The following is a 15,914-nucleotide window of genomic DNA, read 5'->3' as shown; positions in this document are numbered from 1 at the left end:
AAGTCAAAGGAGAACATAAAGAGCAGGATGTGGCTTCACGGGTCATTTGGAGTCCTCATCCATTTTAGGCTCTGGAGAGAAAACGACAAACGTGAGATGATAAGAATTTTTCTTTCACTCTAGTTTGACACTGTAGCCTACACATTTTAATGGATGTGTGTGGTGATGATGCCCATTAGCTCTGCAGTGCTACAGAGCAGAAACATAATGTTCAGGAGGTAAAAATACATTAAAATCTCCATAGCGAATTGGGTAATCAGCCATAATGTATTACCTTCATATCAAGTCAGTAACATAAGGCTGTATACACAAACACACACATACATAGTATATAATATATACATACATAAAGATATATAGGGATTGTTATAGCATGTACATTTTACAGTTGAAAAATAAACGTATCAGTGCTCCCTGGTGGACAAACTATGCAGTGATGAAAATGATATTATGGCTGCATTGCAATGTCTTGTTGATTATTGATCCGTATTGATGTCTCGACTCTCACCGGTGAAGGTGAACTGAGGGAAGCTGCTCAGGTCTCCTCCTCCATACTGTCTCTGCAGCTTGGCCGTCTCCTCTGACAGGTATTTCTCGTACTCTGACCCGGCCTCCACTGGTCCTCCACCCAACCTTAGAGGAGACAGAGGAAGGGCGGTAAGTCAAAAAGGAAATGTTTGTCATCCAATTGTTTGTCATAGCTACTGTTGTAATTGAACTTCCAAATGCAAAACAGTAGGACAGGACTTAAATACACCAGACCGACATATGTCCCTGATTTTGGTTGTTCAACAGCAGTCTGTCTGTTTGGGGTCTCCAAAGGAGTTTCTTATTGAATAAAAATAGAATACCCGGTTTGGTCTGCTTACTTGCGCATATTGTTGTATTCTCTGATCTTCTCCAAGAAGAGTCTCTGGATTGGATCCATGTCTGAAGAACACAAACACATGGAAAAAACAATCCTGTTAAAAACACAATAAGCCTTACCCCGGAAAACATTGGCTCTGGACAAGGTTAGAGAAAGTTAAAGGGATAGTTCAACATTTTGGCAAATTGGCCCATTGCCATAATCCCTATAGTTTTAGGAGTAGGTTTGTTACCTTGAATTGTTGGTGCAAGCTATTTTTAGAGCGGCGGAGAAGAGCCGCGAGCTGCTGAGAACTATGCTACGGAGGAACCTACTCCTAAAACTATAGGGATTATGGCAATGGGCCAGTGGGCCAATTTTTTTTTTTTTACGTATATTTTTGGGGCTTTTTATTGCCTTTATTCGACAGTACAGTGGAGAGAGAGGCAGGAAATGGGGAGGCAGAGAGAGGGAATGACATGCAGGAAAGGGCTGCCCGATGCGGGATTTGAACCGCAGTGAGGACTAGCCTCAACATGGGGCGGCAGCTCTACCAAGTGAGCTAAACGCCACCCTAGGCCAGTGAGCCACTTTGCCAAAAATGTTGAACCATCCCTTTAATGGTTCTGGACATTATCATATAGTTTCAATTAGGCAACTAAAACAGCTGGATTTTAATCTAAAGGTAAACATTTGATGTGTCTCTCACCTGAGAGTGTCCCTGTAGTTTCATCATTCCCCAGAGCCTCAGTCTGTGCTTCGTCCTCCACCACCTCCTGCTCCGGCAGCACCTCCTTTGGAGCAGGAGATGCTGCAACATCATTGTTTTCTGTAGCTGCTGTATCAACAGTGGCTGACCCCATTGTAACGGCTGCTGTGGTACCAACACCAAACACAAACAGGAAAGTAGGAGGTTGAGCTGAGCTGATTTTACTTTTAAAGCATCAAACACTTCACTGATTTTAGTTTTGTTGAGATTTCAGAGTTAAAACATGTTCTGTTTGCCTCTCCCCTAATTAGTTTCTTAAGCCTCTATCAAAGAGTTCAAAGCATTTTTTAAAAACATTTTGTTGGATGGCACGCTTGTCTCTCCACCTACAAACATCTCTAGCTGTTAGACACGTTGTATCTTGTTTAATCCGTACACAGAACGAAATTTTAAAACATGCTTGGATGATTTCTTGGTAAATGTTGCTGCAGCGATCCATCCTTTAATTCTCAATAAACATCAAACTGCAGTTTTTTTTACATTTCTGTTTGTGTAAAATGAATCAGATATATGTTAATTTAAAGATACTGCTGCTAAGCCAGGTCGATACTCAACACAAAGACAAAATAAAGGAATTTATCTTCTCATTTGACTATTGTCTATACAGTCAATGAGTTCGGTCATGGCCACAGCTTGAGGGTTGTTTTTTTAGCACATATTTGTTTGCTTTTTTTAAATTATCCAAATTATAAACAACATTCAAATGATCACCATTTAAGGGTTGTCAAATATGCCTTCAGTAGTTCCTGTTTATGATGTGACCATAGATGCTGTGACAACTATCAATGGATTCCTTTGATACTGAATAAAACTTTAACATTTTATTAGGAATGTATTTTTTCTTTGATTTCGAAGTGGATATCTATTTGCAGTGGACATGGGAGTTAAAGACATCCTTGGGAGTTAAACCTACCATCCAAAGTCTTTGCTGCTCCAGGCCTCTGGGCCTCTCTCAGGCCTGCTGCAGGTCCAGGAACCGTAAAGAGCAGCTCCTCCATCAGTTCATCAGTCTGCAGATCTTCAGACAGACCGTCAACTTCAAGCAGAGCTGGAGACTCAACATTCAGATCCTCGATCTTGTCATCAGACGGTTGTACTTCCTCTATCTCCGTTCTCGTCTCTACAGCAAGAATTTCAGCTTCGTTCTCCAGATAAGCTGCAGTTTCGCTCAGAGACTCGTTCTCCAGAGTTCCCAACGAGGCCTCGACTTCAGCCAACGTCACAGACTCAAGAGACATGGCCTCCAAGACTTTTCCTTCCTGCTCCCCAAACTCTTTCTCCACTTCCTGATCAAGCATTTCACTCTGTGGTACCTTCAGAGTATCAGCAGGTTGGCTCAGCCCTTGGTCAGATCCAAGCATGGCCTCTAATATAACTGAGGTCTCAGCTTCTATCGCCTCAGTTGCTTCAGAGATAGAATCTAGATTTAAAATCTCAGCCTCATGTGTGTCCTCAAACACAACATCCTCCTCCGTTTCCATCCTAACTTCCATCTTCTCCTCTTTTGCTAGTTCATCAGCTTCTTTCTCAAGTGCGTCACTTGCTTCTTGCAGAACTTCAGTTTCAAGACCTCCAACTTCAGCCCTCACTTCTGCCAACGTTATTGATTCCAGCGTCAAGGCTTCTTCAGTGTTTACCTCCTCCTCCTTCTGTAAAGAGTCTCCGCTCACTGCCACGGGTCTATCTATATCAGAGGCTGAGCTCGGGTTTACTGTGGTAGGAGGAGGTTTGGAAATCGCTGTAGGAATGTGACACAGAAGCTCCGTCACCAACAAGCCAGCTTCTCCTTCTAACTCTTGTAGATCTTTAGACAGGGAGTCCCATTGTGAAAGAGCTTTGGTTAAAGTTTCACTCTCATCTTCAGCTACAGCTTGGAGTTCGGCTCCCGTTCCCGTCTGGACCAACATCAACTCCTCAACTTGTTTTCCTGCTTTTTCTTCAAGAAAAGATGTTGCCTGGAGGAGCTCATCAGTCTTAAAGGACTCCACAAAAGTCTTGACTGAATGTAGCGTAACGGACTCTAAAGTCATTTGTTCAGACTCGATCGTCTCCTTCTCCAAAGAGACACTTCCTGAGGACAGTTCTACTATAGTTTCTACTTTGGTGATCAAAGGTAAGACTTCAGATTCGTGTGCATTTTGAACTAAGGCAACATGTGGTAGGTTGTCAGCAGCTTCAGTTTCTATTGTGGGCTCTACTGTAGCTTGACTTTGTAGCGGCGATGCGTTGGCCTCATCTAATGGTTCTATTGTGCTTTGTGATGCAGGTTCTACTGTTGCAGTATCTGAGTCTAAGGGCTTGGTTTCATCTTTGGCTTCTATTGTTGTTTCTGCTGCAGCTTCAGCAACAGACGCTCCAGTTTCAAGTGTTTCCACAGTAGAAAGCTCTACTGTAGTTTCTAATACAGGTTCTACTGTTGCAGTGTGGGGACTTGTTGCATCTACTGCAGATGCTACTACTGGTCCTTCAGCAGAAGCTCCAGTTTCTAGTGCTTCTACAAGGATGGCACTGGATTCTACTGGTGATTTAACTGTCTCTAGTGAAGCTTCTTCTTTGGCAGCATTTAAGACGTCCACTACTCTTTCTTCAAATTCTATTGGAGGCTCTACTGTACCTTCAGCAGCTATACTATCTATTCTTGTGATGCTGGCGTCTGCTGATGGCTCTATGGGGGTTTCTACTGAGGTTTCTACTGTGGTAGCGAATAAAGTGTCAACTACTCCCGAATCTTTGCTTGTGGTTGATACTGTCTGAGCTGGTGAATCTACTGTGACTTCTAATATAGGTTCTACTGGACCCTCAGCAACAGAAAATGTAGTTTCTAGTGCTTCTATGGGAAGACTGGTCTCTACTGTTGATTCTAATGTAGTTTCTATTGAAGGTTCTCCTGTAGCAACTACAACAGATGATTTTTCCATATTCTTCTCCACAATATGAGCTGATGAAGGAGCAGATTCTGTCACAGTTTCTTCTTTGGTTTGGTTTTCGACCGTAGCTGCTTCTGGTCCCGAAGATGGGGTCATTGTGCTGGTTGGAGGAGAGGCTGCGGTCAATGGAACAGACACATTGGAAACACCATTAGATGTAATGTCCTGAGCAACAACATGAGGCAAGTGTTGATGTGTTTCAGAAGAAAACAAAGTCTTTGGGTCTGTGGAAGCTGCTGATTTTGGTTGAGGGGAAAGTGATGCTGTGGTAGAAGAAGATGCAGTTTTCTTGGAAACACTAGAAGCAGCAGAAGAGACGGAAACTGCCGGCTCTGTCTTTGACAAATGAGGAACATGTGAGGTGGAGGCCTTCACCGAGGAGGTGGTGGGAGGTTTGGAAGAAGCATGTTTAGCTGCAGGAAGAAGATAAAGGACAAGAAACAAGAAGTTAGCAGAACAAATGAGGTAGAAATTACTGTCCTAATAGCTGAAGAGCATGTACTGTAGTCATTGAGACATACTGTAAGGCTGAAATGGTTAGTCGATTAGAAACATAATAACACTATTTTGATAATCAATGCTTTTTCAAGCAGGAATATGGTGAAATATTAGTCTCTAAATGAGTATTCGTGCCTGAGCTGTCACCTTCAACTCTGTGTTTTGTCTTCAGTCCTGTTGGTGATTATAAATAGTTTTACATACATTGCTGTCAGTGTTGTGGCAGGAATGTACAGAGCCGTATTCCGACACCCTGCACCCTCCACATAGCATTGTCATATAGTATATCCTCCTATACTGACCTTTACCAGCGGCAGGGGGCGCTGAGCCAGGTCTTTTCTGGGAGAAAAGTTGCTCCAGGAGTTTGGCGATGTCCACAGCAGGCTCGGGTTTGGCTTTCTCTGCCAGTAAGAGACAATACATGTTGGGAATTAGATCATGGTCGAGGCCACTGAACAGGACACTGACCAAAAGTTATGACACAGAAGCAGCAAAACTGTCCTTTCACATGTAAAAAAAAAAAAAAAAGATCTATCACATGCATCATGCTTTACTGTAGTAAATCAATGAGCAGGTCTTTTTATAACACAACTTGATTTTTCAGGCATTATTTGGCTGACATAGGCTGACTGCAGAGTAACAAAATGTACAAAACAAACAAATACACTGCATCTGACCTATCATGCTCTTGCTAATGACACTTATCATTTACAAGTCGTATATGAACATCCTGCAAGTGTATTAGCTACTGTATAAAAGAGTTTGGTTTCCTTACTGATGTGTGTTATTCTTGGTGGTTTTCTGTCTGGCGGCTTGGAGCTGAACAGAGCCGCCTGCGGCCTCCATACGACTCTACACAACTCTCTGTGAAAACACTGGGATTCACAGTCACACACAGTCAAATTATGGGATGCATAAGATTTTTCTGCAACCAAATGGCATATTTGTATCTGATGTACATCGATATTTTACAGCCGGAGACACAAATCTGATGGCGTGTAAACATGCAACAACTGGATGCAGCAACAACTTCAAATGCAAGGAAAATATGAGTTAACTACCAAACATGAGCAGCTACTTATCAATAAAATGTAATATATCAGAGACATTTTACTGCAGAGAAAGTACATTTAGGTAATTGTCTTTTTCTACTTTTCTTTTTTCAGAGCATTAGTACTTTAAAACTGCAGTGGCAGTTACACTTGAATTCATAATATGTGTACTTCTTCCCCCCACAATTCATGGAAACAAATTAAAGTCCTGCTTTTATCCACAGACAGAAAATGTACTTACTCTGACAAATAAACCAGGTCCTCTTCTTAACAGTGCAGCAGCCATGATATCCTCAATAAGAAAATAATAATATATAGAAATACAGTTTAAATGCTAATTTATCCCTTCAGGAGGAAGAAGATCCAGTCGCTGTGTCAAAGTACTGAATGTCCTGAATCTGTCTCTCAACCACCATGTGAGTCTCACTCTGGTTTTAACGTTTCACCGAATAATTCAAAGTCTGCAAACAGCAAATAGTCTCTTGTTCCTTTATTTTCTTGTTTGTTTGTTAACTGGCTGCCTCACATTCTGTCCTGCGTGTTTTCGTGGTGTTACAGTTACATAAAGCGCTCTGCTTAAAGCCTTTTAGTCGCCACTATCAAAACAACACAGGGAAATTGGTGCTTCCGGTCAGGATGATAAAAATAAAAGCTTAGATAGCAAACCTGAAAATCTACTAATTCACTACACTGATTTAATCACACGTATTGCAAGTTATGAGGTTATTTTGAAAGAAAAAAATAGAGCAATAAAACTATTAAATAAATAACGTACTGGTAGAGGCTGGTTCTGGAGAACACTCTTTTATTTTGAAGGCAGACTTGGTTGACTTCCGGATGTTCTTTGGCGACATTGTTTCTGTTTTGACGCAGCTCGTTTCAATGAAGACAACGCCCCCTTTTACTGCCTGTGTCAGCACTGCTCACATGTAACTTCACATCTACATCAAACTGTCTGGGTTAGAGATGGAAACATGGTCAAAAAGAAAAGTTATTTTACCCTTTTCTTGCTCATGATTTAATAAACTGTCACAGGCAGAAATGTAAACTATACAGACCTCTAAAATACTTAACTGTCAGATGCTTCAGGTCAAAATGAAATCATTAGGCTGTGGTCAATAAGTGGCTGCTTTATTTTTTTAATGTGTCTCTTCATAATCTTACAGAAGACAGCCATTCAGGGCTTCTTGATGTTTTATGCTGTCATAAAAAATAAACCCCATTTTTAGCTACAGTTGTTTTGTTAATAATAACAATGTGATAGTTTGCCTGTGAAAGCAATACCATCATGTCTACAGGTAGAAGATGCACAATATTATCAATATGATTCATCTAATGACATGAAAACAAGACCAAGTGGTCATTAACTAAGAGTTTTTTTTATTTTTATTTTTTTTTAGCTTTTATTCAGTGTTGACACAGGGAGCAGCCATCTTGGATTGCAAGCTCACAATTACTGAAGTTACTCCAAGTTTCCAAGCTGGAGGAGCTTCTCATGATGTAGCTAACTGGGATTTTTTATTTGTTTTAATGTCTTTGATGTTTAATTGTGCAAAAAAATACACAAACTCAGTATCTGTAAAGCAAAGCAAAACAAAACTGAATAAAAAGCACGAGAAAATCTGAATGTTTTTCCATGTGACCAGGTGGTTTTCAACCACATCTCTCCATTTTAATGACAAATAATTTAACCTGAATACATTTGAATGGGTGAAAGTATCCAGGTTTTTTTTCTTTTCAAGGAACTATTACTAAATGCTTAAAAATAAAATAAAAAAAGCAACAAAGACGACGACTGAAGTCTTGGTCCAACTGGAGTTTATTCTGAACATTGAAAGACAACAACGTACATCATCTTCTACAGTGATAATTAACAGCAGGCCGTCTCTATCGCCCCCCGTAGCGCTCATATATTAACTCTCAGATAGCAGTAGTATTATACACAACCTGGAAGATAGACAGTAAGAACGGGGTCAAACTGGATTAGCTTCAGTACAGTGTGGAGAGGAAGAGGAGGAGGAAGAGGAGGGGGAGGGCGGATACTGGAGAACAGTAACCGAGGGGAGGATGTAAGACAACTTCTTCTTCATCGTCATTCATCATCATCATCATCATCACCATCATCATCATTATCATCATCATCATTTTTAGCTTCAGTCTGGAGAAACACACATTCATACACACCTTCCTCCACAGTCACGATGCTGCAACTGGCTGAGCCTTGCTGACTCCTGATTGGACAGTGGCTGGTCACTAAGGTAACTATCGGTTGTCTCAGTGGTAATTCAGTAAGTCACTGTATGTAACCGTGGCGATAAATGATGAAAAACGACTGACTAGCTTTACTAACTGGCCAAGCTTACTAACATATACAATAACTCTGCTGAGCGAACAAACTGGAGTCTTTTTTTTTTTAAATTTTTTTTAAAGATAGCCTATTTGTCCAACTGGTGAATGAGGCGGCCATTTTGAACACTCAGTGTTGGGAAAAGATTAACGCTGCCTTCAAATAAACTCCTGAGTTTGTGTTTACAACAAAAATAAATCATGTAAATGATATGCACATAAAATAAAACCGTTAAATTTAAAATCGGAAAGTGATGCCTTATCGTCGTTGTCCTTTTAGAAAGAGTGAAAGGCTGTTTTTTTTTTTTTGGCACCACTGTGAACAAGCTAATACAACCCCAATGTGAAGGCACCGGAAGTACAAACATTTTAAAATGTCTTTCTAAACAAATAAGGAATGATCTGATCTAAAAACATGGAGGAATTAATTCACATTTTAGTAATGTAAACATGCCGGTGTATTTTTTTAATTTTTAATTTAGATTAAGTAGCCTAAGCAAAAATCCATGCTGAGCAGGTGTAGCTTCAGGTGCTCACATTTTTTTTTTTTTTTGCTAAAACTGGATTCCTTCAGTTTTTAAAGGAATATTTTTTCGAGTTTGTCTTTGTGGGTGTTTTCTGTAATAGCCTATGTGAATTCAGAGAGTAGAAGACAACAACTAATGTCTACAGGGTTCAACTACGTAGCTAGCAGGAGTAGCTTTAGATGAAAAACTTCGGTTTCTGCAGTGAAATAAAATTAAATCACAACAGCTACTAAACTAATTAGCTTATTATCAGTTTTTTTTTTAATTTGACAAACAAAAAACAAAAAAGAGAGGGGTGCTAGCAGCTAGCTATATCCCTACGCTGTTAAAAACTCAGTGCTTTCTCTTGATTAACATTATCAAACCATTTTCAGGTTTTACAGTAACATTAACTATGGTAAGTGATATGTACGTGGTGATATTGTACATTTTTCTAATCCGCAACAACTCTCGTGATCAGACCAAAGTGAGTGTTATCATATCATGTTAAAAGTATCCACAGTCATTCTTTTTTTTGCCATAAACACACAGGATTAAATGTGGATTAATCCGCCGCTGAAAATAGTCCCCAATAAATACACTGTTCCCTCCTGTTTGAGTTACATTTGCTAAAAACTACAGTGCTCAATAATTTACTGAGCCTTTTTTTAAAAACAAACAAAATATATTATTGGATTTCTTTTTTTTTTTTTTTAAAGATTCATGATTTTAGTAAGAACCAACAGGCCTGGTTGGTTTTGATCTGTCACTGGATTTGTTGACAAAAAGAACAACACCGCTTTTCTCTTTATTCATCTCCTAGGTTTTACGTTTCCTACTTTGACTGTTCAAAATGGCTGCTGTCAGTCGAGTCTGATATCAGCGACAGTGTCTGTTTTAAAAAGTGCTGGGAGTGCCTGCCGATCGACGCACAGTAACATGATTTCTACACCTTGTCAGGGTTAAGAGAAGTGGAAATGGTTTAAAACCGCTGTTCCTATATATAAAATACGTTTCAATAGCCTATGTTTGTGTTAATTTATTATTTTTTCCCTCCCTGCATAGTGACGGCCACTGTGACGGCTCCGCACAGCAGCAACATAACATAACGACAGAGGTCGGATGTGTGACGGGAAAAAATCGGCTAAAAACTAGAAACCCCCGTGTGCATTCAACATCCAAAAAATAAGAGAAAAATTAAGACATTCTTCTTTACAGTACCTCAATTTAAAATAGCTATCACGCTGTTCCCTGCTCCAGCCATATGATCATCAGCATTATTATTATTATTAATATTATTATCATTACTGACACGTGTAAAAGGGACATGTCGGCCATGTCTCCCATTATTTATGTACACTGGACACTTGTCATTACTATATTGGGGTAAAGTCTTTCTATAGTTTCAGCTTATTAGCATCGTTAGTATTTCTCATTTAACCTGTACATAATATTTAATGTGGCAAGTGTTCAGTGGAGGTCAAAGGTCAAAACGTCAAGGCCCCATTACACACTGTAGAGCTGATCTGAAGACTGAGTTGTAAGACTCGACGTAATATAATAATAATAAAAAAAAGAAATGTACACTGAACCGTACCATTAATTCGCCTGTTCACCTCCACCACACACGTAGCATTCATTCAGACCAGCAGACTGCCTCACACACACATACACACACACACACACTCATGCACACACACACAGACACACACAGGGAGTGTGGGTTGGTCGGGGCTGAGGATGAGGAGGACTGGGATTGTCACTGGAGTGTCTGTGAGACTGTCTGATGAAGCAAAGGGAGAGAAAACAGTAAAGACCCGGCTGAGCTCCAACAGAACTGGACTGGACTCAATACTGAAGGGGGTCAGAACTGGAACTGGACCGGACCAAACCGGACTGGACTAAATCTACCAACACAGCTTGGATCTGTTGAACTGGGACAGTTTAAGACCAGCGTTACAATATTTAAGACGTTAAGTGTACGATAAACTGTGTTAAGACTTGTGTGGTCTGGAATATGAAAACTTTAAGAAGCTGCAGACAAAACCGTTGCATTAGATACAATGTTAATTTCTTAAATCCTGAGATAATAAACTCAATAATGCTGCAAAAGTTTTTACTTTGTGCGAGCAGGTCGCCTTGTCCCCTGTTGACTGCATTCAGACTGACATGATACTGATAATTTGTAAATCTGACGACCAAGACTCACTGTCAATTCACTGACTTTCATTGTTTCTGAGCCTGGATTAACCTGTTAGTGAGTCGTTTACTGTCTGCATGCGAGTCAGTTTGTTATTTAATTCACCATTTCTTTCTTTATAGGAAACTGCATCATGTGGTAACTGTGTAAACTATAATAATACAAGTGTTAGAGACAAGAAAGAAGCTGCAAGATTGGCTAATTACAAAATAAAAATAAGAAAATGAACTTTTTTTGTTTTTAGGAAACTGCATCATGTGGTCTCAATGTAAACTATGATAATAAAGGTATTAGAGACAATAAATGGGTGACAAAATTAACCAATTGAAAATTAAAAATAAGAAAATTAACAAAAAAAAAGATTTTTTCCATTATTTGCCTTAGTCTTATTTACTGTGTTTGACAGTATTAATAATATAATAAGAATTAAACAGGATTAAAACAGGGTGATCCAGCCTCACTGCTCCTGATTTAATAAATATATATTGTTTTTATTCTAATTTAACAGGTAAATGATGACGCTACCTCTACGCATTAAGACACTGAACCAGTCCAGTCCGGTCTAGTCTAGTCCGGTCTGGTCAAGCTGTCAGGTTCTCTTAGTCCAGTTCAGTCCGGTCCAGTCCAGTCCGGTCCAGCTGGTCCGGTCCTGGTTTTATGGTTCTTCAAACAGCTGGAGGTCCAGCCGGACGACAATCTCTCCTGTGGGAACCTCGTGGAGCAGCAACCGCTTCGTGATTGGTCCTTTCGAGCCCTGGTCCTTCTTTATTTCAGCCAACCGGATCTCGGTCCTGCCCAGGAAGTCTGGAGGAGGTGTCAGGAAACAAAAAGTGTGAGAAAAAAAAAACAACAGCAACAACATCATACACTTATCGGTCAGATCGGTGTTTGATGGTGACCGACCGTCGGGTGAGAACTGGTCTCGTTCGAACACAGTGACACAGAGGACGTCCTGCTCCAGGTCCTTTATAAAAAACTGACAGTTGGAGTTCCACTTAGGATTCAACGTGTCCTATAGAGACAAGAGAGACCACACACATACACATATACATTATAATGGACACACTGGTGACTATTTATAACAAACACACACTTTTATTGAGCATAAGTTAAACATTATTAAACATAAACATAGATAAACATCATAAAATACTTTGTGTTTATAAATTACAGACTAAATGTTGAATGAATAAGTTATAAATGGTGAACTAATGCTTGATAGCATGTAGTTATTACAAATCTGCATCAGAACAGATGGGTCAATAATAATAACCTTCAGTTTCTAGTGGATCTTTATCCTTCCTAAACAATAAAAACTCAACTTTAAGTCAATAAAAACACTGGTGCACATTTAAAATCATAACTACAGACCTGCAGATGATGCAGAGGAGAGATAAAGAATAAAAAAAATATCATAGTTTTTAGAAATTATTCCTCCCATGAAAATGAAAACATGAAAATAAAAATGGCTGAATGTTAGTTGAGGTAAGTTTTTCTGTGATCAATCACTACAGGATGAGAAATATGAATAAACCAACATATATTCTCTAATTCTCTGATGTGACAGTGTGAAATAAGAAGCTGTTCGTGTGTTTGTACCTGTAATGTTTTTGTGATATGGCACTGAGAACCCATGGTCACCTCACAGTACGGGTTACTTTTCCCTGGAAACGACAAGACAAACAGACATTTCTTTTTGTTTTAACAACATAAAAAACAAACAGTCACTTCTTCAGAGACTAAACAGGTCGGATTTAAATTTTAACTTGAACTGAATGACGTCTTGTGGTAATAGCTGAACCTTTACCAACTTCACCACCGTTACTGACACATTATGAAATATTATAATGAACATTATCTTAAAAAGAGCCACTTTTACTTGTTAATATAAGTCAATATTTCAACTTTTACTCTTCATCTACGACTTCCTGTAGTAAAAACTCACAGTGTACGGTGGCCCTGAGAGGACAATGCTCTGTAACTTAAGAAAACACATGCAAATAAACAAACACACTGCTGTTTTGAACTCATGTGTGGTCAAACTGTTTTTGAATTTGCATCATGTTGTATTTGTGTGTATTTGCATGTGCTCTCTGTTAGCTGCTGCGCACTGACCCCTCAGGGCCACCGTAGAGGATCTTTAAAGGAGAATTTGCCTAATGTTTGTTAACACAGGAGAAAGAACTCACGCACTGGAAAATAATCACTACACATATTGAAAAGTGTGTATGTGTGTGTGTGTGTTTGTACCATGGGAGCGACAGGGTTTGAGTTCGATTCCCTCCACGATGTTGACCATCAGTCGGCCGATACCCGTGGCTCTCTGAGAACGAACTGAGACACATGAGACACAGTTATTGAAAATATACAGTTTTTTTTTTATAAACTTTTTTTTTTCAAAGGACACATAAAAAAGGCGACGACAAAAACCCCAAAAAATAAAAGGGATCAAACAAATATAAAAGTCAAATCATGTTAAAGGAACAGTTCAACATTTTGAGATAATAACAGAACGTTACAAGACAGAGTTGTTTTCGAGGCAAATGTAGAGACTGCTTGCTGAAAAACTGTCCCTGAAGGCAACATGCATCAGTGGTTTTGCATGAATTTCCCTCTAAAACAACTCTGTCTGGTAACGTTCTGTTATTATCTCATAGCGTGGTGAATGTGCAGGTCACAGCTTGTCCACCAGAGCGTTTTGGAGTTGTTGGATTGTGTATTTGATGAGTTTGATGAGGGAAACCAAGAAATCCCATTAGCCTCCGTAGCGTAGCTCTGAGCAGCTCGCCGCTCTGCTCCGCTGTTCTAAAAATAGCTTGCACCGACAATTAAAGGTAACGAACCTACTCCTAAAACTATAGGGATTATGGCAATGGGCCAATTTGTTGCAAAAATGTTGAACTATCCCTTTAAATCATAAAGTTTCAACAGGAGAAAACACAACCATTTTATTGATGATCTAAATAAATATTTATCACAGTGTTTCTGAAGCAAAAAGTCAAGAAAAGGTCAAATGAAATCACCTAGATACGCCTTCTCTCTCTTCTTCTTCTCCGTCTCTATGAAGAGTTCGGATGCTGCTTTGATTTTCTGAACCCACGCCGTCCTGCGCACAAACACATAACACACAAACACACACACAACACCCGTACATCAGTCACCTTTACATTTAAAACATTTTGAGCCAACATCTGCTGAGGTGTCAACAGTCAGGTTATTGTAATCAATACAAATAAATAAGCTTCAGACTGTGTTTAACAGAGATACACACATGTACTTGATGCAACTGTGTGTGTGTGTGTGTGTGTGTGTGTGTGTGTGTGTGTGTGTGTGTGTTACCTCTCATTGATGCTCTCAGCTCTGAGTGTGTAAACTCTGTCTATGTGTGAGATGTGGAACAGAGGTTCGTCTCCTGACGGGTCCGTCGGCAGCTTCACTAACACTTCATTTAGAAAGATCGGCTGAAAGACACAAAGAAAACTGTTTAATAAGAGTCGTGTAAAAATAAATGACAGTAAATTTTAAATAAAAGTGTGTGTGTGTGTGTGTGTGTGTGTGTGTGTGTATGTGTGTTTCTCACCGTCTTGTACATGCGATACTGCAGGTGTGTTTTGGAGGAGAAAACTTTGTCGGAGCCGGAGAAACCCAGAGGTTTAGTGACCTGTGAGAGAGATGGAGAGGGAGATGAGTGACACTAACACAGGTAGATAACTTACACCAGTTGCGTTTCCATCCACCTTTTCTTATTCGCATTTTCAAAAATTGCAAATAAATACTTGAATGGAAACGCCAGAAATTCGCAAAAGGGCAGTAAATTCGCAAAAAAGATTTTACGCTTGGATCGGGTGGATTTGTCAGCGTATCGATAAAAGGAAAACACAACTTTTTGTTATGGAAACAGGTTTTGCGAATAAATCATGACTAAGCCGGATGTGACAAATGCTGAGTGTCAACTGTTGTCGTGGATACATTCACGCTCTCTTATGATGTAATCTCACGGCGCACTCCTCCCCTCCCAATAATCACAAAACAATAACGAATGGAAACGTGCATAAATTTGCATTTGCTTTTTGCGCATTTTCACAAAATCCGCTCTTATGGAAACCCAGTTACTGACACACACAGAGACTCAGACTGACCTGTGTCAGCAGCAGGAAGTCGTTGAACAGGAAGCCGTACAGCTCTTTGCTGCTCTTGGCTTTGAACAGTTTCCCGCTGTGGAGGAACTTCCTGGGACCGAGACAGTTGGTGACCGAGTTGAAGACCAGTTGCTGCAGGAAAGAGAGAGAGAGAAAAAGAGAGACAGAGAGAGATTGTTGTTTTTCTACTGATCAATCCATGAGGTCAGAGGTTATCGAACTTTTTTCACATCAAGGAACGTGAAACAATTAAAGCAGAAGTAAGCGATCCGGTAATTTTGGCTAACTTCTTGTCAGAACACTCTATGTAAGTGATTGCTGTCGGAAGATATAACTATTTAAGACTTATATTAACACAAATATTCAGCTTATTTCTGCTTTAACAGCCAAGAAAATAGTATTAAAGGACAATTCCGGGCAAATTCAACTCGGGGCTGTATTTTCCTAACATTTTAGGTCTAAAAGAAGGAATCTGAAGATTTTCAGTTTAATTGCTCCTGTTTTGCGGTATAGTTGTGTCTGTCCCCGCATCGCCACGGCAGCAATGAATGGGAGTGGGTTGAAGTTCTGCTGCTTAGGCTTTTTACATCCCTCAAATCCCTCAAATCCCTCAAAGCCGCGTCAGATGGC

General features: G+C 39.8%; 2 protein-coding genes across 2 annotated transcripts in view; both read right to left on the bottom strand.

Moving 5' to 3' along the window:
- Positions 1-42: 42 nt before the first annotated feature.
- On the bottom strand, positions 43-6,947 carry LOC310997689 (uncharacterized protein; the record flags this gene model as incomplete). The annotated part of the gene is made up of 7 exons (XM_083987481.1): positions 43-71; positions 509-633; positions 870-930; positions 1,557-1,721; positions 2,530-3,420; positions 5,350-5,442; positions 6,869-6,947. 7 exons carry the CDS (start codon positions 6,945-6,947, stop codon positions 43-45), a joined length of 1,443 nt encoding a protein of 480 aa, XP_083843607.1.
- A 947-nt stretch (positions 6,948-7,894) lies between these two features.
- The window catches only part of itsn1 (intersectin 1 (SH3 domain protein)), a 53,676-nt gene continuing 45,656 nt past the window's right edge, over positions 7,895-15,914 (bottom strand). Inside the window, exons 38-45 of the mRNA XM_083988449.1 lie at positions 15,285-15,416; positions 14,726-14,806; positions 14,485-14,606; positions 14,169-14,251; positions 13,396-13,479; positions 12,745-12,809; positions 12,049-12,157; positions 7,895-11,949 (exon numbers count right to left, since the gene is read on the bottom strand). Coding sequence (XP_083844575.1) covers positions 11,801-11,949; positions 12,049-12,157; positions 12,745-12,809; positions 13,396-13,479; positions 14,169-14,251; positions 14,485-14,606; positions 14,726-14,806; positions 15,285-15,416 — 825 coding nt within the window. The 3' untranslated portion in view covers positions 7,895-11,800. The remainder of the gene's footprint in view (positions 11,950-12,048; positions 12,158-12,744; positions 12,810-13,395; positions 13,480-14,168; positions 14,252-14,484; positions 14,607-14,725; positions 14,807-15,284; positions 15,417-15,914) is intronic.

The sequence above is a fragment of the Trachurus trachurus genome, assembly GCF_905171665.1.
Source record: "Trachurus trachurus genome assembly, chromosome: 15".
NCBI classification, from domain to species: domain Eukaryota; kingdom Metazoa; phylum Chordata; class Actinopteri; order Carangiformes; family Carangidae; genus Trachurus; species Trachurus trachurus.
The sequence above is the reverse complement of the archived record's forward strand: the minus strand, read 5'-3'. Positions and strand labels throughout refer to the sequence as shown.